This window comes from Artibeus jamaicensis, unplaced genomic scaffold (genome assembly GCF_021234435.1).
Source record: "Artibeus jamaicensis isolate MK-2021 breed Jamaican fruit bat unplaced genomic scaffold, CSHL_Jam_final contig_685, whole genome shotgun sequence".
Classification (NCBI taxonomy): Eukaryota; Metazoa; Chordata; class Mammalia; order Chiroptera; family Phyllostomidae; genus Artibeus; species Artibeus jamaicensis.
In genome coordinates, this window is record NW_026521924.1 from 18989896 (window position 1) to 19016107 (window position 26212).

Here is a 26212-nt window from a genome sequence, read left to right on the forward strand (position 1 = left end):
CCCTCCCCCGGCTGCTCCCTCCCCACGGTCCTCCCCCTGCCCCTGCAGGGAGCTGTGCAGGCTTCTCCTGCAGGGCTTCTGACCCAGGCGCCAGGCACGCTCTCCTCCAGGTCTGCCCAAATGTCACTTCCCGGGAGGGACTCCCCCACGCCCTTGACTCTCCCACGCTGCTTGATTCTCCTTCGGGCACGTGCTTCTTCCCTCCAAGCCCTGTAGCTATTTGTTCATAGTTTTTTCTCTCCACAACAGATGCTTCCTGAGTGCGAGGGCTTTTACTCGCCTGTTTCCACAGGACAGTGCCTGGCAGGTGGAAGGTGTCAGGTAATATTAACAGAATAAGCAATTGGGTGTTGGGAAGGTCCCTTGGGAACTCCTGCGTGGGACCTAAGGAGGCCGAGAGGGAAAGCTGGGCGGGAGTCCAGAGAGGGGCTGATGGATCAAAATGCTGGACGGGACCTGAGGCCCAACTGGGGGCTGCCACTGTGAGGATGCGCCCATGCGCCCTGGTCCCCCAGCCCCCTGGTCCCCCAGCCCCTGCCCTGCCCCTCTTGCTGGCTGCACCACGTAGCTCTTGGCGACTACTCTTGCACTGAACCCTCGCCACCACCCTCCCATTCTACAGACCGTGGGCTGTCACCAGCGTGGACTTCCCCAAGTGCGCCCCGCACCGGCAGGGGCTGACTGGTGGCCCTTTGCATGATAGCGGGCCCTCTGACGCGCCTCTGCTCTCGGACTCGGGGGAAAAAAAGCCATACTTGGTCTGGTGGAAGGAAGCCCTCCCCCAGCAACGGTGCGGGGTTAGTGGGGCTTTGCAGGGCTAGCTGGGGGTAAGATCCGAGAACCGCTGTCCCCTACAGGCCACGCCTGCCTCCCTGGAGAAGAGGGGTCGGCCCGGATAAATCCCTTTTCGCACGCTCTGCTGACCCTGCACTCACCTCATCACCTCCCCCGTCTGCAATCAAGGGGGAAAGGCCCTTGTGGCAGGAAGGGGAGGTGGGGTGGGGACCACCAGCAGCAACCCAGCCTCCCAGCCCGTGGGTGGAGGCCAAATAAGGCCGGACTGGTTGCCCAGGCCCCGCCCCGCAGGGCGCACATTCTTCTGCCTTGTAAGGCCGGGCGCCTCGCCCCGCCCCCGCTCGGCCCAGCCCCTACCCTACGCCTGTCCGCACTGGGCTCCGCACCGGCTCCGCACCAGCCCCGCGCACAGAGAGAGCACCTTCTCCGCACCAGGTGGGTACTACCCAGGTGGTCTAGAGCAGGCCGTGTGGTAGCTGAGGCTGAACTTCGGACAGACCCCACGGACGGGGAAGTCATGGAGTTCCTGGGCAAGGACAGCCGCCCCTCTCGGGGTTTCAGCCTGCGACGTGGCTCGGTTGGTCAGGGATTCTAGCGGGCCGGGCAGCAGGGAGACTAGGACTGTTCTGGCCTCTGGGAACCAGTAGCCCTGGGGCAAAGGAAGGCTGGCTGGGCCCCGCCCGTCCCTTTTCTATGGAATTAGAGTCGCCAAGCTCAGAGCTCTTTGCGCAGGAGAGGGTGGGGGTTGTGGCCGCAGATGTCCCCTATCCCGGCAGACCATGTGTGTCTCAGACAGGAGCTGTGCCCTGTCAGCTCCTGGAGACTCTACAGAGCATCCCTGTCCCCTGCCCCATGTCCTGGGGCAAGAAGAGAGAGGGATGGATGGGGTAGGTTGTGCCCCATGCACCCGGGCTTCCCAGCTCTGGGCCATCTTGCCCATTTGTGCCTCTGAGATGGGGAAGGTCCCAGGGGCCCTGTGGGCTCAGCCCTGGGGGGCTGGAACAGAGACTCCAGCCCTGCTCTTCCCACGCCTGCCAGCCTCCAATGAGGTGACTTTATGAGGGACGCATCTGGCACTGCCAGCCGCCGGGCCCAGGAGGTCACGGGGGCCACAGGACTCGTCTTTGTTGTGATGGTGGGATGTCAGGCACCAGAAATGGGAAGGTGGCACCTAGTAACAGCCAAGCACCAACTCTGAGCCCTGGTGTCCAGCATCCCCAGTAGGAGGAGGCAGCCCGTCCTGACCCCAGTCCTTCAGCCGAGCCCAGAAACTGCCTCTGGTCACACAGAGCCCTCAGCTACCAGCAGGAGCCTCCCGGCCTGTATGTTTCCTTCCCTGTTCGGGCCCCGAGGGCACCAAGGGCCACCTGCCACCCTGTGACCCAGGCCCAGCCTGGGGGCCCTTCTCTCAAAGGGCGCCGCCACCTCTCTCAAAGGCACTGCCCGTCCCTCCTCAGTCCTCAGTTCTCTGGACTGTGCAGTGCGGGGCTCCCCACCTTCCCCACCCTGCTTCCCAGATTGCTGGGATGGGCACACTGCTAAGTTCCCTGCTCTCAGCTGAGGGTGGGGAGGGGGGCAGCGATGGCAGCTGAGGGGCCGTCCAACAGCCGAGTGGTGGGTGACCTGGCCAGGGCTGCCTCCAGCCGTGCAGACGTGAGTGGCGATCCCCACCACAGTGTGTGCACGGCCCCCTCTGTGGGAGCTGAGTCAAACCTCCCAGACAGCACTGCCTGGTGGCAGCATCACCCCACTCAGGTTGTGGGGGAGAAGGGCTTCTGTCTGCCTGCCGAGGACCAGGTGTGTCAGCCAAGTGGGACACGACACAGCAGCCGGTGTCTCTCGACGGAAGGCAGCGGTGGCCCTGGGGACAGGCTAGGGCCGGCCAGTACACAGCTCAGGATTCGAGATCTCAAAGGGCAAACCCGAGAATGACTTGAACAGCATCGTGGGACAGAGGCCTGGGGACAGTGCAGGGAACACTCACCACCACACAGTTGGGGGGTTAAACGACTGGTGGGGAAGGCTCAGACCAAGGGGCTCAGCACGGAGGAAAGGGGGCAGCAGCCTGGGGCCTTGGCCAGACCTCAAGCTGCCCAGCTGCGGGGCCACAGTGCTAGGCCTTCAGGGGCAGTCCCCACAAGCATAACTGGGGTTCAGGGAGAGTCTCTTGCTGGGCCTCAGTTTCCCCATCTGCACAGCAGGGACAGCAGACCAGCCAGAGACACCCTCACAGTCACTTGATAAACAAGCATCCAGCAGCCCCACTATGCGCTTTGGTGTAAATCGGGGTTTACGCCAGCTTGACTGACCGTGAGGGAGAGGCCTCTTTTTTTTTTTTTTTAAATCCTCACCCAAGGATGCATCTTGAGAGGAAGGAAGAGAAAAAAACATATCAGTTGCCTTCCATACACAACCCAACCAAGGGCCTGAACCTGCAATATAGGTGTGTACCCTGACCGGAACCAAACCTGCAACCTTTTGGGGTGTATGGGACGATGCTCCAACCCACTGAGCCACCCGGCCAGCGCCAGAAAGACCTGGAAGTGCTGACTGTCAAAGCAAAGGTGGGGGGACTACTCCCTAAGGGGGTGTCTCAGAACTAGGCTGGATGCCCTGGCTGGTGTGGCTCAGTGGATCCAGCTCCAGCCAGAGAACCAAGTAGCTGCCGGTTCAACTCCCAGTCAGGGCACATGCCTAGGTTGCCGGCCAGGTCCCCAGTTGGCGACATGCAAGAGGTGACTGATCTGTATTTTTCCCCTCTCTTTCTCCCTTCATTCCCCTCTCTCTAAAAGTAAACAAATAAAATCTTTTTTTTTTTTCTTTTAAGAAATAGGCTAGAGAAGGAAGTACATCCCAAGAAGAGGGACCAAGAAGACAAGTCTGGGGGTGTCTGGGGAAGCCCACGGTCCAGTTTGGCAGAATCACAGATGGCAGGAGAGACACAATGAGGGGTCCTAAGGTCAGCTGGAGAGAAGGCCCTTGACTGCCAGGCTGAGGGGCCTAGACTTGCCCTGGACGGTGGCAGGAACCTGGAGGGCTTCCAGGGGAAGTGACAGGGACCCATCTGCACAGATGGGAAAGACTGGCAGGAGGCCAGGTCTAAACACGGGTGAGGACAAGCAGGGCTTCTCAGCCCAGGGGAGCCTCGCACCCCTGTAAGCACTAAGGAGTCAGAAGGAGGAGTAGGGGCTGGTCAAGTGTGGGCAGCTGTGGGGAGGGGCGAGCAGGCAGTGCAGAGGGATGGGGGGGAGGAATGTCAGGAATGCAGGGTGGCAGGGTGGCAGGGTGGTGGCTGCAGCTCCTGCCTGCGGCGGGGGCGCGGGGTGGCAGGAAGCCCCACCATGTCACTTGGAGGGAGACAGCAGTGTGTAAATGTTATTAAGGATTAAAGGAGATAAGCATGGAAACGGATGGCTTGGAACCCAATCCTAAGCGTTTCACCCAAACAGTCACAGTAAAAAGAGCTTGCTCTGTGCCTGGCGCCATTCCAGGGCCTTCTCAGGCACGAAGTCAGTTAACCACTAAGTCCCCACTCCCAGACGACAAGGCGCACTCAGCCAGGCAGAAGGAGCTGGTTAAGGGCCTTGCACATCTGCTTTGGGACATGCTGGGCAGCAGGAGCCCCGAGCCTGTGGAGAGCACTGAACACCGGGCCCAGGCACCGATGGCCGGTGCAGGGTAGGCGGGGTTCCCTGGCCCGAGTCCCAGGCTCTCCCCCAACATGCTCTTCCTGCAGGGAAGCCCCACCCACCGGAAGCCAAGATGTCCAGTAAGCGGGCTAAGGCCAAGACCACCAAGAAGCGGCCACAGCGGGCCACGTCCAATGTCTTCGCAATGTTCGACCAGTCCCAGATCCAGGAGTTTAAGGAGGCCTTCAACATGATCGACCAGAACCGAGATGGCTTCATTGACAAGGAGGATTTGCACGACATGCTGGCCTCGCTGGGTGAGCGGGGACGGGTGGGCCTGGGAAAGGCTGCCCTGGCGCGGGCTGTGGGCAGCTCGTCACTCACAGAGCACTTCCTGCACAGTGACGGGGCGCCCACCCTGGAGAGCAGGTGCCATTACCTTCCCCACTTAACAGAGAGGAAAACTGAGGCATAATTCACCATCACTCAGATGGGGAAACTGAGGCCCGGAGGCCTGGCCTCCAGATACCGCCGCCTCAGCCTGGGGCCCTGCCCTCCTCGTGTGCTGGCCAGACAGCCACCTGCGCCCCTTTATCCAGGTGGGGGCAGCAGAGGGGGCAGCTCATGCTCCGAAGCTCTGGGGCCACACAGGCCTGTGTTATTCCGTGGCACCGCCCCCCACAGCTGGGTGGCCCCGCTAGTGCCCGAGGCCCTTGTGTCACCCCTAGGGTGTCTGGTGGGAGGGCTGACGTGAGACTCTGCCTCCACCGTGGGTGCCAAACCTCTCCCAGCTTCTGGCCAGATCCACTCGAAGGCCCCCTCCCCAAGGAGGTCCCCTGGCCTGATGAAGGGAGGGGCTGTGGTCCCAACGTCACAGCCATCCCTGGAGACACAGCAGGGTGAGCACGGCTCAGAGGAGACAGGGACATGAAGACCCCTCCCATTTATGAGGCAACACCCTGCAGCCAGGGCCCTAACGCCCAGAGACCCGGCGACAGCCCTGGGTGTCTACCCAGGGACACCCACCCTCCTGTGCAAAGCTCCAGTCAGTGGCTGCTGACCAGCCACAGCCTTCTGGGTAGAGATATCATCCTTGGGTTAAAAAAACAAGAGCCAAGAGCGGCAAACAAAATAGTATTTGAAACCGCCTGGAATCTGGGGTCTGGCTGCCTGGGTTTGAATGGCGGCTCCACTCCGTCCCCACTGTGTGACCAGAGTCACCTCTCTGCCCTGGGCTCCACACCCATTAAGTGGGTGTAAGAACGCCGACCCCCAAGGGGTGATGCGGGTCAAACGCAGCGGGGGGTGGGCAGCACCAGGGGCAGCACCAGGCACAGCGAGCAGGCGGCGGCTCTCACGGGCTGGAGAGCACTTCCGACCTTGGATACCCAGCCCAGAGGAGGGAAGTTGGCAGGGCTGGGGAGGACGTGGGGGGCAGGGGGCGGTCACACAGCGGGCTACCCAGCAAGATGCCGACCGTGTATGAACTTCCTGTCTCCTGTCTGTGGCCATCGGTCACACTGGGCCACGAAGGGAGGGTCAGGGAGGTGGGAGGAGGCAGGCGATGACCACAGGCATGAATGCCCCACCCACCACAGGGAAGAACCCCACGGACGAGTACCTGGAGGGCATGATGAGCGAGGCCCCTGGGCCCATCAACTTCACCATGTTCCTGACCATGTTTGGGGAGAAGCTGAACGGCACGGACCCGGAGGACGTGATCCGCAACGCCTTCGCCTGCTTCGACGAGGAGGCCTCAGGTGGGCGGCCTCCTGGAGGCCTGCACAGGGCTGGGGCTGAGCCCTCACCTAAGGCAGCCCCCTCCCCGTGCAAGTGGGGCCTGCCGAGCTTGGGCTTCGGGCCCCTGCCCCCACAGCAGAACGGAAATCACCCATCTGCTGCTTTCGGGCCCCGGAACTGCAAAAGACACGCTGTCCTCTCCCAGGCGCTAAACCTGAACAGTCCACATCCATCCGGGGTCCCCACCTCCTAGTTCATGCTGGCCCCACGCACTGTCTCTGCTTCAGACCTTTCCAGAAAACAGACCCTCTGGCCAACAAGGTGCAGAAGTCAGCCCCACCCTCAGACCTTCAGAAGGACTTCCTGTCCCTCAGCTTGTCCTTCCCAGGGTCAGGTGGGCGCGGTTTCAGTCGTGACTTGGAGGCTCGGGCCCCGCTTTGTCTTCAGCCCCATTGCCAATTCAAACAGACACAGAAAGGGTAAGGAACTTGCCCAAAGTCACACAGCCAGGAAGAAGGGGGATCAGCATTCCAATTCAGGCACAGAACTCTGGGCCTCATGTTCTCACAGCAGGACAAGCCCGGGCCCCCGCCCTCAGCCCCCAATTCTCCACAGAGACGCCTCGCAGACAGTCCCACCACAGAGCTCTTCCCTCTGGGGCGCTGGCGAGCTCAGCCGGACCGGAGGCGAGGGCCGTGTGGGTTCCTGGGCCCCGTGCCCTGCTGCCAGGCCTGCAAGCCTGGGGAGGAAGGGGAGACGTGGTAGGGGATGCTGGCTGTGCGTCCCAGCCTGAGTCCCAGTGTTTCCCGGCCCTGGCCCTACCCCCAGGTTTCATCCACGAGGACCACCTTCGAGAGCTGCTCACCACCATGGGCGACCGCTTCACAGACGAGGAAGTGGACGAGATGTACCGCGAGGCCCCCATTGACAAGAAAGGCAACTTCAACTATGTGGAGTTCACCCGTATCCTCAAACACGGTGCCAAGGACAAAGATGACTAGGCCCCGTGCCCAGGCCCCCGTCCCCGTCACCTGCTCCCCCCACACACAGTCTGCACCTGCTCCACGCCCACAGGGCTCCCTCAGGGGGGCCTCCCTCTGAGGGGTTAAGGGCCAGGCTCCCACTGGGGGAAACAGGCCGAGAGAGAGCAGAGCCAGGCCCGGTCACGCAGCCAGTGTAAGGCAGGCGTGCCCACTGCGACCCTCCAAGTAAAGGTCATCCAGAGGCTGGGCGGGGGCGAAGGGAAGGCCCCACGGGAGAGCCCAGGCCGCAGCTGCTGCCTACCAGGAGTGGGCCGTCCCCACAGGAAGGGCCCAGGTCCTGCCCTGGGGCACCACGTCACCCCATGCGGGGCATGAAAGCCCTTTCCTAGCCACTGCCACAAACACACAAACCTCACCACCGTCCCTCCTCAGAGGACAGGATGACAGAGCCCTCCCCTGAGCCCTGCCCCCACCCCACCGGGAAGGTCCGGAGGGTGGAGCTTGTCCCAGGAGGCGGAGTTCCTAATACATGGCTGAGCACTGCTTTGGGTCTGTGTGCCTTTGGTCTGTGCCAGAAGGGCCCCAAACCTGCTCCCGCCTTCGACCATCCCCAGTGGCTGCACAACCTCCCCTCCACCCCCCACTCCCGAGGTTCGGCTGGGCCTAGACCAGCAGACGGCGTGGACAGAGGTGCTGAGGGAAATGCGCCCCCTGGGAGGGCGGAGCAGGGGAGACCCACAGGAATCAGGAGAGCAAATCCCAGTGCGGGGTTCTGGGCCTCTGGGGGGGGGGGGGGTCAAGGTCATACAGGCTTCAGGACTAGAGCCTGGATCGCCAGGGTCGCCTCGGTCTCCGGGAAGAACAGGGAGGCTTTGGAAACTGAGGAGGGCGAATCCCAGGAGCTCGGGGGCAGAAGCGGGAATGAACAGGTGTAACGGTCGTCGTGAGGGCAGCTCCGGGCTGCTCTGAACTGCACCCTCTGAGGCTGGGGGGTCACGGCAGCCACATGACCAGCAATGCAGTTGGCACAGCTGTTTACATACCACATGCAGAGCGGTGGGCCCGACAGGGCCTGTTAATCCGAATGATGGGGACAAGCACACTGTGCCTGGGTTCGGAGGAGCGGAAATACTGGCGGAACAGAGCCAAGACACGCAGGGACTGCCTGAGGTCACCTAGTGTGCGGAGCACAGAGAGGGCTGGACGCACCCCACCTGACCCCAGCAATGGCCAGGGAGCAGATGAGGGCCCGGCTCAGTCCTGCTGCCCTCCCTGAAGGTCACCCAGAGCCTGTCAGCCACAGCACGCAGAGAGGGTCCCAGATCGGCACTGAGCACTAAGACGACCCCACACCGGCCCGGGAGGCCCTACCCTCCCACAGCCTCTGCTCCAGGCCCTGGTCAGATTCCCATAAAACCCCTGCTATTGTGTCCACACGGAGCCCCACAAGTCCCTGACCTCAACTCCACAGGGAGCCAGCTCTGGAAAAGTTCCCGCTGGGCCCCAAGTACGGCCCCAGGCTCAGTCCCAACCACAGCTTGACCGCAGCCCCAGACTATGGGCCCTGAGCATCCCCCCAGCAGCCTGGCCACCACTCACTGCAGCCGGCCCTGAGAGAGTCCCAGGGCACTGGCCGTGCTCTGTCACAGGTCCTTCTGCAGGGCCACTGCACCACCAAAGGCCTTCCTTCCTGGGAGAAGGCAGGGACCTGGGCTGGGGACACTGGTGGAGGGACAGACTGACCACTGGAATGGAGAGTCCAGAACAGACTCACATCTGTGGGACTTGTTACATGACAAAGGTGACAGATGAGAGGGGAAAGGAGGGACACACTAAATGGAGCTGACACCCACTGACGGGGCCACGATGCAAACCCCCCAGTACCCCGCATTGGTGAGGGGGAGCAGGGGGCACCCAGAATTCTCACACGCTACAGAGGGGCGGAGACAGAAACAAGCCCTTTGGGAAACTGGCTGCAGCTGAACGGACCTCGACCCTCGGACACGATTCCTCCCCTCAGTGTGTGCGCACGCACCCGACCGAACCGCGGACACGCGTTCACCACCAGGCAGGGGCCGGAGTGCTCAGGGCAGCACCGCTGTCACAGCCCATCCACAGTGGGAACAGCCCGCCCTGCCACCAACAGAACGACAGGGACCACAAACCCACAGTGCCAGGCGTCGGCACAGGTAAATCTCACTAGCGAGTCAAGGAAAAACAAAAAAACAAGTAGAGGAGGGCTCCATCAGGGACCAAAATTACACTGGCTTTTTCAACAGAGATTGTTTAAGATAAATAACTGTTAACTAGCTACAAAGTTTAAATGAATAACGAAGGGTGAAAAGAGAACAACAGGCCTTTTGAAAATTTGGGAGAAGTACAAAGCACAGTGGAAAACTTGAGTAGAGTGACCCACACAAAGAAAGCGCAAATAAAACAAAACGTTTGCAAGTGTATGTCTGATGAGGGACTTGTATATAAAGAATTCTCACGAACGCAGTGAAGAAAGAGAAGTAACCCAATTTAAGGACGGGCAAAGGACATGGCAAGACCTTTCTCCAAAGAAGGCGTGTAAACGGCCAATAAGCAAATGCAAACTGCCTGGCAGCCCCAACATCACACTGGGCCCTTTGAAGGCAACCCCGCGGCTGATGTGGCCCCGGTGACAATGAGTCTGACACCCCTGGTCAGAGAATGAAACGCTGATCCGTGCCCCTGCGTGGACACACCACGATGTGTGACCAAAGTCCGTAATGAATGACCGCATATGGGCTGCATTTCTTTTTTTTTTTTTAAGATTTTATTTATTTATCTTTAGAAGGGAAGGGAAGGAGAGAGGGGAACATCAGTGTGTGGTTGCCTCTCATGTGTCTCCCAGGGGGACCTGGCCTGCAACCCGGGCATGCTCCCTGACTGGGAATCAAACCGTGATCCTTTGGTTCACAGGCCCGCGCTCAATCCACTGAGCTACGCCAGGGCAGACTGCGTTTCTATGCCACGTCCAGAACAGGGAAATCCACAGAGAATAGGCAGACTGGTGTTGGCCTCCATTTGGGGTGGGGAGGGTGGGGGGTGGCGAATGAGATTAGGCTTCGCTGGTAGTTGCACAAATCTTTAAATATACTAAAATTACCTGACCATACACTAAACGGGTGAATTTCATGGTGTGTAAATTACATGATCAATAAAGCTGTTAAAAACAAATATAGTAACCAGTCAAAAAAAACCCCTCCTAACGTTTCTGTAAAGTTCTTTTTTTTTCCTCTTCAAAGGCTAGTAGTACATTTGAACCATGAGAACTTCCATGTCTTTATTTTCTGGAAATTGACGTATTTCCCTGTATTTATGCAAAGCCCAGTGGCTCTGATAAACCAATCAAACAAACCTCCTTAACCTGAAGCGATGTTGCCGGTTCTCTTGCTAATCAGCACACTGACTGTGGAGGTGGCGGCGTCTCAGACTCACGCAGACGCTGTAAACCTCCAGCTTCAGTTCTGCCACCTCAGTCACGTGGCTTCACTGAAAACCAAGACACACAAAAACCCACCGGCCCAAACCTCAATGGGCTGGTCTGCTTTCAAAGCTTCCCTAATTCTGTTTCTCTCCATTTTTTCTTCATTGACTGGAAGCTCACAAATAGACAAGCAAACTATCAGAAAAAAACACTAACATCCAATTCTCTCTTGTCTCCCAATGGATAAAAAATAGATTGCCACTGTCCCGACAGATATCAACAAATAGACCATAAAATCAATTTTCAATCACTGCCGCCAGCAAGGGAGATGGCTTCTCAAGGACTGGGACCAAAACAGAGTCAGAAAATGGAAGGGAGAGGGGGGGAGGGAAAGGAAAAAGGCGTGGAGGGAGAAACAGAGTCAGTGAAGGTCAAGTTTTACTGATGCTTAAAATTCACTCCCTGGGCCAGAAAATGACGTGTCTCGAACAGCCCATGAGACCCCTTCACGGTCAAGTTCTACTGGCTCCGGTCGGTGGTCCACGGAGCATCACAGGGGGATGTCCTCCCAACACAGAGCCTGCTGCTCAGGAAGTTACACATGACTCGGACATCCCACCAAACACCTGGCGGTACTGCTCAGAACCGTCAAGGCATCGGAAACAAACTGACAGATTCGGAAATAAGGCAAATATCCTGCAAACGGTAAGTGGACAAACAAACTGAGCAGGACAGTTTGTCCACTGAGTGGACAAACAAACTCATCCTCCTCAGGAAGTATCCGACTGCCCACGGGCATGCCACACGAGTGAACCCAGTGAACCGCAAAGACATTATGCAAGAGGAAGCAGCAGGCTCAAAGGGCTAGATACCCTACGATTCCATTGTTATGACGGTCTGGATATGGCAGAACTACAGGCAGAAAACAGCTGAGGCTGGCCAGGAGCTGGAGGTGTGGACGGGAAACCGTAATCTGTAATTCCAGGGGCGGTGACATGACTGTTCTTATCTTGATTTTGGTGGTGATTATATGAAAGTATGTCTGTCAACACTCATTTTTTTAAGGATGAATTTTACTGCAGTACAATGAAACAAGGCGGCCCAGGCCAGATCGCTCAGCTGGTTAGAGCACTGTCTGGATATGCCAAGGTTGAGGGTTCGATCCCTAGCCAGGGCACATTAAGAATCAACCAATAAATGCATTAATAAGTGGAACAACAAATCAATGTTTCTCTCTCTTTCAAATCAATAAATCAATAAATTAAAATGTCTTCTTTAAAAATAAATAAATCTGAGAAAAATGTCAAAAACATATGTAATTTTTCATATGACCTCCCCTGTTTTACAGAAGGGTTTTGGGGGCCCAAGGTCACCCTGAAGAGGAACTGGGGTTCAGACCCAAAGTTAAGTTGGATTAAGTTCAGCTGCTAGTATCATACTTATCGGCTTGTGAGAAAGATACACAAGTACATAAGCTGCATTCCAAGTTTACAAGGGAAGCTCTGGGGAAATAACCGTGAGGTCAGAAGCAACACAAGGCAGGAATTCAGAGAACTAAATCGGCTGCACTTGGAGTTCTGCCATTGGTTAGCTGCGTGAACTCGCGAGCACTGTTCAAGGTCCCCGAGGCCGGTCTCTGCATCTACACACGGGATAAACGCCCATCGCATGCAGTCATTATAAGGTTAAGGTATAAAATATATAGAACAGTGCCTAGTACACAGGAAGTACTACTTTTTCAAGAGTTATTACATAAAATGAATTTTAAAATACATATACTGAATGAAACCTCAAGTGGTTTTATAGGAAAAAAGCACTTTTGTTATGTAATAAATACAGTTCAGAAGATTCTAGTAGGAATTCACAACTCTGGAAAGGCGAAAACTCCCAAAAGCTCAGAAAAAATGGCATCAGTTAACAGGGACACACTGTAAGTAATAAGACACTGGCAAATGGAGCCCATTTCATGAATATAAAACAAAAATACCCACGCTGCACTCACGCGGATAAAAAGCAAGCCACAATGCAAAAACACTGACGATAAACCCGTCCTTGCAGAAATGGTGTGTGTTGTCCCACTTCCCCCCACTAGAGGTCGCCCAAGGTCACCCAGAGAATTTGGGAGGAAGAATTCAATTGCCCGCTTTCCCGGACCTGCAAGGATGCCCCGGGCTGTAAGGTGCTCAGGGACCGGCGGATCCAGACCTCCGGAGCCCTCGAGAGCTTAACAGAAGGGATTCTTCAGCCCGGGGTGCCCCAGGGCCACTCTGTGCGCCACCCCCTTCCAGCCACAATATGGGTACATTACAAGGCAGCAGGGAAATCGCTGATTTTTTTTTAAGGAGGCGGCGAAAGGGGAGAAAATTCACATGCCAGCAGAAAGGATGTTATCCCCATTTTACAAGTAAAGAAACTGAGACTCAAAAAGCTTTAGCAACCTATGCGGCGTCACACTGCTAGGGAACTTCAGAACCAGAATTCACAGCGGGTGGGGCGCACCCTTGTCAGTGGTCACTAATCCCACCCTCAGGCGGGTCCGGGGAAGACACAAACAGATTAGAAGAGTGTATACAGAAAGGGTCACGAACGGATGGTTACTTCCTACCCAACCAGTCCCAGGCGGCTGTCCCCTCTGCTCGCTGAGCCATGACACGTGAGGCTGGGTCTTGGCCTTAACTTGGCTCCCCCTCCTGGCAGAACCCCAGAGCTGCAGGATCAGTTTATTCACTCAGCATGGGAACGGAGCCCCGCTGAGAAATGCTCGCCGTCCCTGCTGAAATGAGATTTGCGTTCCTCCCTGTCCTGTCCCCGTTCTTCCCCCGATCTCTCCTCACACCCCATCAGCTCTACAGCCAGAATCCCACTCAAGTCCCAGCCTCACCCACTGCTGCCAGCGCAGCCCGAAGCCCGTCTCTGCAGCCTCTGGACTTCAAGTGGACCACGGTGACGGTCACTTGTTCTCATATTTAAAAACCCACCCTAGTTTAATTTATACCGGAAGGACGCCTACACGTTAAGCACACAGCTCCATAAACTGCACCAGCCTTTTAACGGGCCTTCCCGATTCTTCCCCAACCCACCTCTCATCCACAGTCCACGGGGCCCTTTGGGATTGTGCTTGCAGGCAGTCGAGCCTTACACAACGCAGGGGGTGGGGCAATGGCGTCCGCACATGCGGACTGACGCCTGAACAACACGGGTTTGAACTGCACGGGTCAATTGAAAAATCCCCTGCAGGTGGGGCCACACGATTCAAACCATGTGGTTCAAGGGTCCATGGTCTACCTGACCACGTCACTGCCCTGGCCAAACCCTCCAGTTGCTTCATCCTGCTCTAAGGCCAGAGAGCCACAGAACAGAAGACAGGCACTTCTCACGCTGAGAAAGAAAAATAGATAAAAAATCCACCCTTAAGAAAGGAGTTCACAGGCCTCCGGTCCAGATGACGACGTAGGCAGACATGGCTCATCCCTTTGCACAACCACATTAAAATTGCAACTAAACTATACAGCAGCCATCACTCAGGAACGTTAGAAATTGAGTTGAATGGAAGTCTGACAACTACAGAATTTAAAAAACCACATCTGTCCAGACTGGTGGGAGCGGCGCGGATGCAGAACGGCTGGCCCCACACCAGGCCCCCCAACCCAGGGTTCCAGTGCCAGGAAAATAGGTCCTCACAAGTGGCTGCAAAAACCAGTGGGGGGTGAGTAGGAGGAAGAGGCTGATGGAGCCCCAAGCAGTTCCTCTTGGGGAACCCACACGGACTCACCGACTCAGACTTGCTCCCTCTGGGCTCCGGCACCGGGCTGGCAGCTTGAAGGGCACCCGTAGTACACGGAGAACTGAGGTGCCTGACGTCAAGGCGAGCAGAGACCACTGTCCCTTTGCTAAGCCCTGCCCTCACCACCAGACACACACAGAGCCGGTAGGCTTGTGCCTTAACTGACACTCCATCAGCTTGGCTAACACTGTGTGACCCACCTTGGAGATCCACAGAGGCTCTGCCTCACCCAACTTACCGGCCCACACAAGCTGCTTTTCCTTAAAAAATGGCTGGTCTTGGCTTCTAAATCCTACCAAAGAAGCAACAGCTGGCTTCAGTGAGCCTTAGCAGCAGCCAGATTAGAGCCCAGCTTGGCTTCACCTGGGAATCTCCAAGCCAGCACGAGCCGCAGCCACCCAGGTTGCTTTACAGCACAGGTGTCGAACACAAGGCCCGTGGGCCGAATCCAGCGCTCCACCCTGTTTTATCTGGCCCGGCACCTTGTTTCTACCTTGCGGCAGCACCGAGCTCCTTCCCCCTAGTCAAGGAGTGGTTACATTTACACAGTCCCCAAATTATATCCAGCCCTTTGAAGGCAACTGCGACACTGATGTGGCCCCCGGTGACAATGAGTTTGACAACCCTGCTTTACAGCTCAGGTGGGGTGCCCTGAACAAAACACAGGTGAGGGCTTTCCTTGGCCTGCAACTCTCAGGAAACCCCAGGGCCAGCGCACCCAGTGGACAGCTACAGACCCCGCCGGAGCACCAGCACCCTGCCCCTGCACAGCTGATCCTCCAGGGTCGGTGCAGGTTGGTGGTCAGTGGTCACAGCCAGTCCCTGCAGCTGACTGGCCTGGGCAAATCCCTCCTATTGATCTGCCAGCAGCAACCAAGGCTCAACTACAAGACGACCGAGTACTCAGCCCACACAAAGGGTGCACCTCGAGTACCCAGCTTGGGTGAAAGGGGAGGCTGTGCCACTGGACCCTATAGGACACCTCTACACCACCAAGACACCGAGTCAAAGCAGCTCTACCTAATACATAGAAACAAACACAGGGAGGCTGCCAAAACAGGGAGACTAAGAAACATGGCCCAAATGAAAGAACAGATCAAAACTCCAGAAGAAGAGCTAAAAGAGATGGAGATAAGCAATCTATCAGATGCAGAGTTCAAAATACTGGTTATAAGGATGTTCAAGGAACTTAGTGAGGACCTCTAAAGACCCAATCAGTTGCAAAAAAGACCCAATCAGAAATGAAGGAGCCCTGGCTGGTGTAGCTCGGTGGACTGAGCGCGGGCTGGGTCACCAGTTCGATTCCCAGTCAGGGCACATGACCGGGTGGCAGGCCAGGTCCCCAGTGGGGGCCACGTGAGAAGCAACCACACATTGATGTTTCTCTAACTCTCTTTCTCTTTCCCTTTCTCTAAATAAATAAGTGAAATCTTAAAAAAGGAAGAAATGAAGCATACCCTAATTGAAATAAAGAACAATTTGCAGGGAAACAACAGTAGACTGGATGACGCTCAGAATCAGATCAATGACTGGGAACATAAGGACGCAAAAAACAACTACGCGGAGCAAGAAGAAAGAAGAATCTGAAAAAGTGAGGATAGTATAAACAGCTTCTAGGGTAACTTCAAGAGAACCAACATTCGAATCATGGGGGTGCCAGAGGGAGAAGAGAAAGAGCAAGAAATTGGAAATCTATCTGAAAAAAACTTCCCTAGTTTGGTGAAGGAAATAAACAGGCAAGTCCAGGAAGCAAGAGGGTCCCAATTATGATGGGTGCAAAGAGGTCCACTCCAAGACACATCATTTATTAAAAGGCCAAAGGTTAGCCCTGGCTGATGGGGCTCAGTGGATTGAGCATCAGCCTGCGAAGCAAAGGGTCACTGGTTCAATTCCCGGTCAGGGCGCATGCCTGGGTTGCGTGCCAGGTCCCCAGTGTGTGTGTGGTGGGGAGGGCGCATGAGAGGCAACCATACATCGATGTTTCTCTCCCTCTCTTTCTCTCTCCTTTCCTCACACTAAATAGAAATAGATATAAATAAACAAACAAATAAATAAAAGGCCAAAGGTTAAACATAAAGGGAGACTCTAAAAGCAGCAAGAGAAAGGAAGTTAGTTACCAAACGGTTGCCAGATGGGAGCGGGAGGGGGAGAAGGGGTGAAGAGGTGAGCGGATTAATAAGCACAAATAGGTAGTTACAGAGTAGACAGGGGAATATAAAGTACAGTATAGGAAATGGAGCGGCCAAAGAACGTACACACATGACCATGAACATGAACAGTGGTGGGGGGACTGCCTGAGGGAGCTGAGGGAGCTGGGTGAGGGGGACAAAGGGGGAAAAACCAGGATTATGTAACAGCATAATCAATAAACTATAATAAAAATAAAATAAATTTAAACGAGGGCAAAACCCTCATTATAGATCTGCAGACTTTTGCGTGCACCCTCCTGTGTGTGTGAGGAAGGACTACTGGAAGCATATCGGGTATTTCTCTCTGGAAGAACACACGCCACCAGGAGCTTGGAACCAGCCCGAGTAACCAAGGGCCGCTTCCCTGGGGAAATCAAATGGCCACGCAGGAGCACATTCCTTTTCCAGCTTCCAAGGGCCCCCGACAAGCGAAGAGGCAATTACGGACAGGGCTTTGATGGCCTAATTTCAGATGCCCAGGGCGCTGATACAAATTTGCCATCGTTCAACTGTATTCGTGAACGGAGTGATACAGGTTCACGGTCTGTCTCATGGAAAGAAAGCAAAGGAGGCAGAGAGAGCAAGAGCACGGTTTCCATAGTAGGAACTGCACAGAGGGAAGCGTGCTGGCTGGCTTCATCATCTGGAAGACTTTTTGATAGCAAGGTTGCTACTAGACCGAATGTGCAATTTAGGGGCCATTACAGGGAGAGCAACGATGCAGTACATATAGATTTATACACGAATATAAACAACGATGATTAAAACTGCTCAACAAAAGATTGGCCACCTTGAGGATTCTACCACCGAGCAACCCACAGCAGGGGCCAGAGGTCCGCCTGCCTGACCCGGACGCCGCCCCAGGGAGTGCTGGGAGATCGGCCTGAGTAACAGCTGCGTCTCTTCCAACTCGCTTAAGAGTGTCCCTGCAAGCGGGCCCTCCCTGTCTCAAAAGACCCAGGAGGCACTTTAAGGGAAGGGCGATTTGCGTTCACTGCAGACTGGAAGGAGATGACGGTTTGGGACTGGGCACCCTTCCATCTCCACCCAGCATTCCTCTCTGCTCCGCCTCCTCTCTCACTGCCTTGGTGTCATTTATTATTATTTTTCTGTAGGTCAGAGTGCACAAACCTTCAACATCAGAGATAACATAAAATTTGCTTTAAAGGGTTTGCTCCTTTTTTTCCCTAGACCCTAGTTTTAATTAAACAACAGGACCCTACCCCTAGTCCTAGCGTTGTCTACACTGGCTTTGTGGCTAACGTTCCCAAGGGCTACCATCGGCTCCTTGGAGGAAAGTGCCTAACAAACGAGACAAAAGATAACATTCGTATTGAAATAATTCTCGTCTGAGTGTTCAAACAGGTTGCTTCATTAAGTCTCGTATTTTAGAAGTACATCTATTTCATCCCACTGCGTTATTTTAATATTGGCAAGCTGACGAATCACTGCTTTTTAGGATATTTTTACAAAGCGGCAAATCCATTAAGTCACTGGAAGTTTTAAAACACCTGTTTTACTGTGAGACTTCAAGTCACACTGTACTTGGGGTCTTAAAAGAAAAAGCTTAAAACGCTCATTAAATTTCAATCTGGAAATGGTCCTTCGTGAAACTACTCAGTCTCTTCAACTCTTTCTTGTCGTAAATGAATAGTGTCTTTTGGAGTTAATAAAAAATGTCCATAGAAGAAATACTTTTTTGGTTCACAGATGAACGAAGTGAGTGAGAGCAGGAAGAGCGAAGCCAAGGACCACCAAGGAAGGTGGAGCGGGGTCGCCTGGAGGTCAGACTCGCACAGGCAGCGGCCCAGAGCAGGTGAGGCCGGTGGCTTGTCTCCGGGAGAAAGGGCGCGAGTTAAATGTCGTGAAGGTGGCTCCCGAGTGGCTCCGCAGTTTTCCACTGAAGCCGACGTTTGTCGACCAGGAGAGGCCGACAAACGTCGGTAAACAAGACTCTAGTCCACTATCCCCGGGAGAAACAAGTTTCCTGCGGTGGGTGAAAAGGCACCCGCTCGCGCCCACCAAGATGGATGGGAGGGGAAAAGCTGCCCTGTTTTGGAACAGGCCAGATGCTGCCCGTGGGCGTGCTCGAGTTTGTTTTCCCCTTTTACCTTTTCTCGGACGGACAACACTGGACAGCAAGGGCAGTTTAAGGCCCAGTTGAGTGCCGGGTCCAGCGGGTGCCTAGGGCCGGTCCTACCGAGGCCAGAACAGAGCGGGTCTGGGAGTCTGGCACGAAAGCGGCTTCGGATCCCGGCCCCTGGGCCCTCGTTCCTGCCCCAGCCACGGTCGGCCCTTCCCGCTCTGGACCTAAATGCCGTGGAGGGCCGGCTCCTCCGAGTTCTTCCCAGTGGATCCGTTAACCCCCCGGCCCCTCCCCGCCCCGGGGCGCGCCCAACTCTTCCAGGTACAATCACCCGACACCTTCCCCTCGCCGGGAGCAGGGCCGGACGGGGCGGAGGCCTGTGGCCACACCTCCTGCTTAGGCGGGCAGGGTGGGAATGGCGGTGATGGGGGCGGCGCCGACCGACCACCCGACTTCCCCAAGTTGGAAAGCAAGGCACAGCGGGCCATCCGGTGGGAGGGGGTATTTGCAATATATGTTGCCAACAATAGGTGAAGAACTCGTCCAAATAAAGGAAAAGGATCCAATGAAAGAATAAAGAATGGGCAAATGACTTGGACAGGAATTTCACAAAAGAAATCCAAATGATGGGGGGTGGGGGCAGCTAGGAGAGAGTAAGGGGGGGGATAAATGGTGACGGAAGGAGACCTGACTTGGGCTGGTGAACACACAGTACAGCGTACAGATGATGTAATAAAATGTACCCTTGAAACCGATGTGATTTTATTAACCAATGTATGCAAAATAATACCCTGGAATAATTGGATAATCGGTTTCGTTGAACTTACAACGAACTTGCAACAAAGGCAGTTTCGGCCAATGATTCAACAAAGTAAATGAAGAGCAACACATCGCCATCCACAGGGTAAGGTAGACGATGCCAGCTGTTAGTCACTCGATAAGATAGGTGATGCCGAAAAATTGAATTAAGAAATTAAAACCAGGACTTCCGCCAAGATGGAGGCATAGGTGGATGTGCCGTGCCTTCTCACACAACCAAGTTTAGAGACAACTAAATATTAGCAACAGAAAACACAGCCAGAACATGGAAAATTGAACTTTTCGGAAGTCCTTTAACAACAAATTCTTCAGCCTGACCTGTAAGGGGCGAAACCAGCGGCTGGTGAAGCGGGATTGCGCAGGAGGACTTGGTCAGCCGGACTCAGGCGCGGAATCCAGGCGCAGGGTTGGACCTAGTGAGCGACCGAGCGAGCCACCAGGCGAGCGAGCAACCCCGGGGGAGACAGCGGGGGAGCGGTGCTGCGTGTTGACTGTGGTCACGCATTTGTGTGTGCGCGACAGGCGAGGGAGTGGGCGGTTGGACCGGGCCGGCAGGTCCCCATGGCAAGCGGCAGTGGAGGGCGCCGCCATTTCCCTGCTCTGACCCCACCTCCACATACAGCGACATAACCCAGCGACTCTGAGTGGCCCGGCCCAGGTGAACCACCTAAGACGCTAATCCTCACCCAGCTGTGAGAAACAGCAGAGGGGGCCGCCATTTCCCCGCTCTGACCACGCCCCCACATACAGCGTCACAACCCAGCGACCTGGGAGTCCAAGGATCCGCTTCTCACACTTAAAGGGCCAGAACAGACCAAAAATGGCTCAAGAAGATCTCAAAGCCCCAGAGCCCATAGATCTAAGCGATGAAGAAATAGCAAAACTCTCAGACGCACAGTTTAAAACACTGGTCATCAGGATCCTCACAGAACTGGTTGATTATAGCCACAAATTAGACAAATATATGAAGGCGAAACTAATTGAAATGAATGGAATTGCACAGGACACCAATAGCAATGAAAAGGAAACTGGGACTCAAATCAATGGAGTGGACCAGAAGAAAGCAAATAATGGCCAAACAGAAAAGAGTGAAGAAGCAAGAATTCAAAGAAATGAGGAGAGTCTTAGGAACCTCCAGGACATCTTTAAACGCTCCAACATTCGAATTATAGGGGTACCAGAAGGGGGAAAGGCACAGCCACCAGTGGAAAACTTATTTGAACAAATAATAAAGGAGAATTTCCCCAATCTGGCAAAGGAAATAGACTTCCAGGAAATCCAGGTAGCTCAGAGAGTCCCAAAGAAGTTGGACCCAAGAAGGAACACACCAAGGCACATCATAATTACATTAGCCAAAATTAAAATGAAGGAGAGAATCCTAGAAGCAGCAAGAGCTAAGGGGACAGTCACCTACAAAGGAGTCCCCATCAGACTGTCAGCGGATTTCTCAAAAGAGACCTTACAGGCAAGAAGGGGCTGGAAAGAGGTATTCCAAGTCATGAAATCCAAAAACCTACAACCAAGATTGCTCTACCCAGCAAAACTTTCATTTAGAATGGAAGGACAGATAAGCTGCTTCTCAGATAAGATCAAATTCAAGGAGTTCATCATCACCAAGCCCTTATTATATGAAATGTTAAAGGGACTTATCTAAGAAAAAGAAGTTAAAGAAACATGAACAGTGAAAGGACAATAAACTCACAGTTATTAACAACCACACCTAAAACAAAAGCAAACTAAAAGGACAGCTAGATCAGGAGTGGAAACATAGAAATGAAGATCTCAAGGAGGGTTAGCAACAGGGGAGTGGGAGGAGGAGAAGGGGGGAGAAGGTACAGAAAATAAGTAGCATAGACAGTAGATAGAAAATAGATGGGGGGGGGCAAGAATAGCATGGGAAATATAGAATCTAAAGGACTTGAGACACATGGTCATAAACTAAAGGGGGGGTAATGGTGGGGATGGGGGGGTAGGGTGGAGGGGAATGAAGGGGGGAATAGAACAACTGTAACAGCATAATCAATAAAAAAAATTTTTTAAAAATTTAAAAAAAAAAAGAAATTAAAACCAAAGATTTTTTCCCTAAAGTTTGGGCCAAAAACATGGGTGTATTAGACACAACAAAAATCCGGTACATTTGGGAGTTATCACTGTCTAGATATTTTTTGTTTTGTTTTGTTTTTTTAGACTTTATTTATTTTTAGAGAGAGGGGAGAGAAAGGAGAAATAGAGGGAAACAGCAATGTGTGGTTGCCTCTTGCACACCCCCTACTGGGGACCCAGCCTGCAACCTAAGCATGTGCCCTGACCAGGAATCAAACCAGCAACCCTCGGGTGCATAGGCGGGCGCTCAATCCGCTGAGCGACACCAGCCAGGCTAGATGGTATTTAAAGAGACTAGATGTGATCACCAAGAGAGAGGCTATTTACTTATTCACTCCTGTTCACTTGTCAGCCCATTAATTTCTCAAAGTCCTTAAACACCTGCTCTATGGCAGGCAGTGTGCCAGCGAGTGGGAAATGAGGGATAAGCAGGACAGAGTCCCTGCCTCCAGCCCAGCGGAGCGGTCAGCCTATCAGTTTATCCCGGCACTCGGTGAGTGCTCCTCACCACCTGCATCACCCGTGTCATTTACCACGCTTGTCTCTGGGCCACTGCAGACCTCTCCCACTTTCAGAGCATCAAGGACTGTCATACAAACAGCTGACCACAAACCTTTTATTTTCTAGACCAGCCCTGACTTTAAATGTGGAAATACTAGGAAGGGGCGGCACTGAATGTCCAACCAAACAGGAGTCACTGTACTGAACTATAAAACAGCTCTGTGACATCAGGGAGTTTTGTCTTTTTGTTCATCGCTATATTCCCAGGGCCCAGAATGTGATCAATAAATACTTGCTGCATGGATGAGTAACTCTGTAAGATTTTTATGGGTATGCAAAGTATTTTAAATTAAATGGATGACATGTTTTGGCCTGAGACTTCGGACATGTGGTTACACAGGAATGAGTCTGATTTTTCCAGCCATTTCTTAACAGAAAATTGAGTGTTATGAGCCAAGTCTGACTCCTTGGGAGAAGCATCTTCTCAGACTGTGAGGCTCAGAGGGGTGTCCCGGCAGAGAGGCTTGGAAGTGCATTTCTTGCAGCTCCGGCCCGGCGGTCAGGTGGGGCCTGTCAGAAGGCGCAGCTGATTCTTGTCCGCTGGAAGTGACCGGCGGCAGAGGGCTCGGCCAGCGAGCCCTGCCTCCTGCCGCAGGTCGGGGTAAACATGGGATTTTTCCGGAAAGCAGTTTGGCCACATACAGGTGACAGGAATGGGTAACACTGAGGCAACCCCCAGAAGAAAAAACAGGGAAATCATATTAGAACAGAGAATAAACCTTTAAAGCAGGGGTGTCCAACCTGCAGCCACAGGCTGCGCTCGGCCCGGGTTGACTATGAATGCGGCCCAACACGAATCATAAATTTACTTAAAGCATTTCTTAGTGTTATGACTAAGTTTTATACCATTTCATTACTTGGATATATACCTTTTCTATACCAGTGATCATAAACTCGGGACCTGCTTGATGATTTTAAAAGATTATCGAAAGGGCCGTTGTGAAATTAGGGTTATTGCATAAGGACCTTTTTGCTTGTCTGTGGTGGCGGATGTCACAAAAATTATGCACGGACCTTTGTTTCGCTCCTCAGTTTTCGTTAGTGTTTGTGTATTTAACATGTGGCCCAAGACAGCTCTTCTTCCAGCCTGGCCTGGGGGCACCAGAAGGTTGGACACCCCCTTCTTTAAGGGGACTGAAGGGTCTCAGGGCCAAGATCTGATTCAGTGCCAAAGCCTGAGTGAACGCGTCAGCGTATCTCAAGAAAGGCCGCGTGAGTCAGAACGGGGTTTACGTAGCCGTCCCAGCCCAACAACGGGAGGACCCCCCCCAGAGCGAGGACCCCCAGCACCACTGTTACAGCCTAGCAGTTACGCATTGAGAGGCCATCTTCCTAGGTGACAGCGCGAAGCCCAGCACAAACCGTGGCCCAGTTTTGCCAATAAATCTGAACATTCTGAAGACAGAGATAAATTCCCAGGAAAACACAAGTTACCGAAAGGTACGTAAGAAAAACAGAAAGTGTGAGCAATCTTGTATTTCCCCAAGGAAGCGACTCTACAGATGAAAGCTGGCTCACAAAGCAAACCCCAATCTTAAACGGGGTAAAGCTGGTAAATTCTACCAAAGTCCATTTTCTCTCAGAAACATGCAAACGTTTCAAAAATGTATTATCGGCAAATTGAATGCAGCTCCTCTGCTGTTGTTGACCATGTGTAAATAGGGAAAGTTGAAACCAAACTGAGCTCAGTCTAGGAACACAAAGCTGGCTTAACATTGAACAGCGACAACAAGACAACAAACCAAACAAATCCAGACAGTGCGGTGCAGAGACAGACCAACCGATCAACGGAACTGAACAGGAAGTCCAGGAACTGACCCGTAACTACACATAAGACACCCTGACTTACAACGAAGTTTCAACACAAATTCAGCAGGGACAACTGTTTTACAATGAATGATTCTGGTTTGTGTGAACTGCATATGAAAAAAATATCAATCCTTAACTCACACCACACACATAAATTAATTTGAAATGGATCACAGGCCTCCATGTGATAGGTGAAGCCACAGAGCATCTAGGAAAAAGGTAAATATGTTTATGACCTAGAATGGGATAGATTTCAAAAACGAGTCTCAAAGAAGCACTGTCCATGGAATAAAAGATTGTTACATTGTACTTTATTAAAATGAAGAACCTTAAGTTAATCAAAACACACTATTCACCTGGCTGGTATAGCTCAGTGGATTGAGCACAGGCTGAGAACCAAAGGGTTGCAGGTTCGATTCCCAGTCAGGGCACATGCCTGGGTTGTGGGCCAGGTCCCCAGTGGGGGCCATGTGAGAAGCAACCACACATTGATGTTTCTCTCTCTCTCTCTCTCTCTCTCTCTTTCTCCCTCCCTTCCCCTCTCTAAAAATAAATAAAATCTATTAAAAAGTAAAAAAAAAAAACCTCACATTGTTCAGGTCAACTAAAACCTGGGAGAAGATAGTCACAACACACATATTCAACAAAAGATATTCCTAACAAATAAAGAATTTCTACAAATAAAAATAACCCAATTAAAAATAAGCAAAAGACTTGAATGGTTGTTTCATAAGAGACTAGCTAAAGGATTAATAAGTATATAAAAAGCATTCAATGCTATGACTCATCAAAAAATGGAAGTGAAACCACAGTGAGATGCCACACACACACCCACCAGAATGACTACAGTTAAAAAAACTGACAAGATAAAGGTTTGGCAAGAATGTGGATAAACTGGATCTCCTCTGTGTTGCTGATAGGAGTGTAAATTCATTAAAATGTTTTGGAAAATTGTTTGGAAGTAATGCTAAATATATGCTACTTCTGGCCCAGCAATTCCATTCCTAGATATATACCCAAGAGAAGATTAGTACTTATGTTCACCAAAAGATAGGTACGATTATTCTTATAAGGGTTTCTTTACAATGGTCAAAAATTATCAACTGTCCATCAACAGGAGAACGGATAAGCGAATTGCGATACGGCCCCCTAATGGCATAGTATCCAGTAACGGAGAAGAACGCATGACTACACACAATGTGGACGAATCTCACAAACATAAAGATCTGCAAAAGAAGCCCGTGGATTAAAAGCAGCCTCAAAGTTCTGCCACGCCTCCCACCTGAAGGCAAGGCCCATTTCCCGCCCCTCGAGTCGGCAGTGTCCCGTGACCATCTCGGAACCATGGGATGCTGCTTAAAGGATGCTGCCTGTTTCCCAGGCGATGACTTAGCAGCTTTCGCTCTTCTGACAATGCTCCTTCCTGAATGGCAGCAGCCATGGCAAGAAGTCCAAGGACCTGGAGGCAGCCGTGCCGCAGGGGTGCCCAAGGTGGGGTGTGCCAGAGCAGCTGCGCAGCGGCCCGACATGTCAGACATGACCCCCCAGCCCCCCCTAGTGGCCGTGCAGCTGCTGAACGACCCCAGCCGACGCAAGGTGGGACAGGACCGCCCAGGCTGGTCCTGCCCAAAGTCCCGACTCACAGAATTCTGAGTCAACAAATGGTTATTGTTTTAAGCCACTAAATTCTGATGTAGTTTGTTACAAAGTAATAGGGAAGCTACAGAAACTGGCCCTTGAAGAAGATTGTGATTACAAAAACCTGAAACACGCACCCAGAACTACTCTCATCCTGACACCTCCTCCTCTACATGACACGGCAGAAAATAACTTGAGCCCACATCCCCATTACACAGATGTGTACTTTTATGTAAATTATACACATGTAGGACTGTTCTAGTGATACATATTACAGGACACTCATAACATAAATATTAAAATGATAAAATGTCAGGTGGCAAAAAACTTCCATGAGAAAAAAGAAACCAGGATATGAAGACAGGAGGCCTCCAAGGTGACATTTGAGGAAACTTAAAAGTCAGGGACCCACTAGTGCAGGTATCTGGGGGGTAGCACTCCAGACCCAGACAATGAGGCGGTCCTTCAGAAGGAGGCGGTGGCAGAGCGCACGAGGTCGGGGAGGTGGCCAGGGCCAGGTGGTGAGGAAGGACTCGTGGGTTGTGCTCAGGACATCAGAGCTCATTCTCAGTGAGACAGGAAGCAGTGGAGTGACCACAGCTGCCTCATGTTGTAACAGGGT

At 53.1% G+C, this 26212-nt stretch overlaps 1 protein-coding gene across 3 annotated transcripts; it reads left to right on the forward strand.

Annotated features, from left to right (window-relative positions):
* Positions 1-297: 297 nt before the first annotated feature.
* Positions 298-7690, forward strand: MYL9 (myosin light chain 9). Of its 3 annotated transcripts, none has more exons than XM_053671267.1 (4): positions 298-321; positions 4532-4741; positions 6023-6184; positions 6993-7690. In XM_053671267.1, the coding sequence occupies exons 2-4, from the start codon at positions 4558-4560 to the stop codon at positions 7163-7165; spliced, it is 519 nt and encodes a 172-aa protein (XP_053527242.1). In that variant the 5' UTR covers positions 298-321; positions 4532-4557; the 3' UTR covers positions 7166-7690. The 3 variants fall into 3 exon arrangements, with proteins under 3 accessions (XP_053527242.1, XP_037020464.1, XP_053527241.1); XM_037164569.2 differs by lacking the exon at positions 298-321 and adding an exon at positions 1122-1230; XM_053671266.1 differs by lacking the exon at positions 298-321 and adding an exon at positions 3730-3754.
* The last annotated feature ends 18522 nt before the right edge of the window (positions 7691-26212 follow it).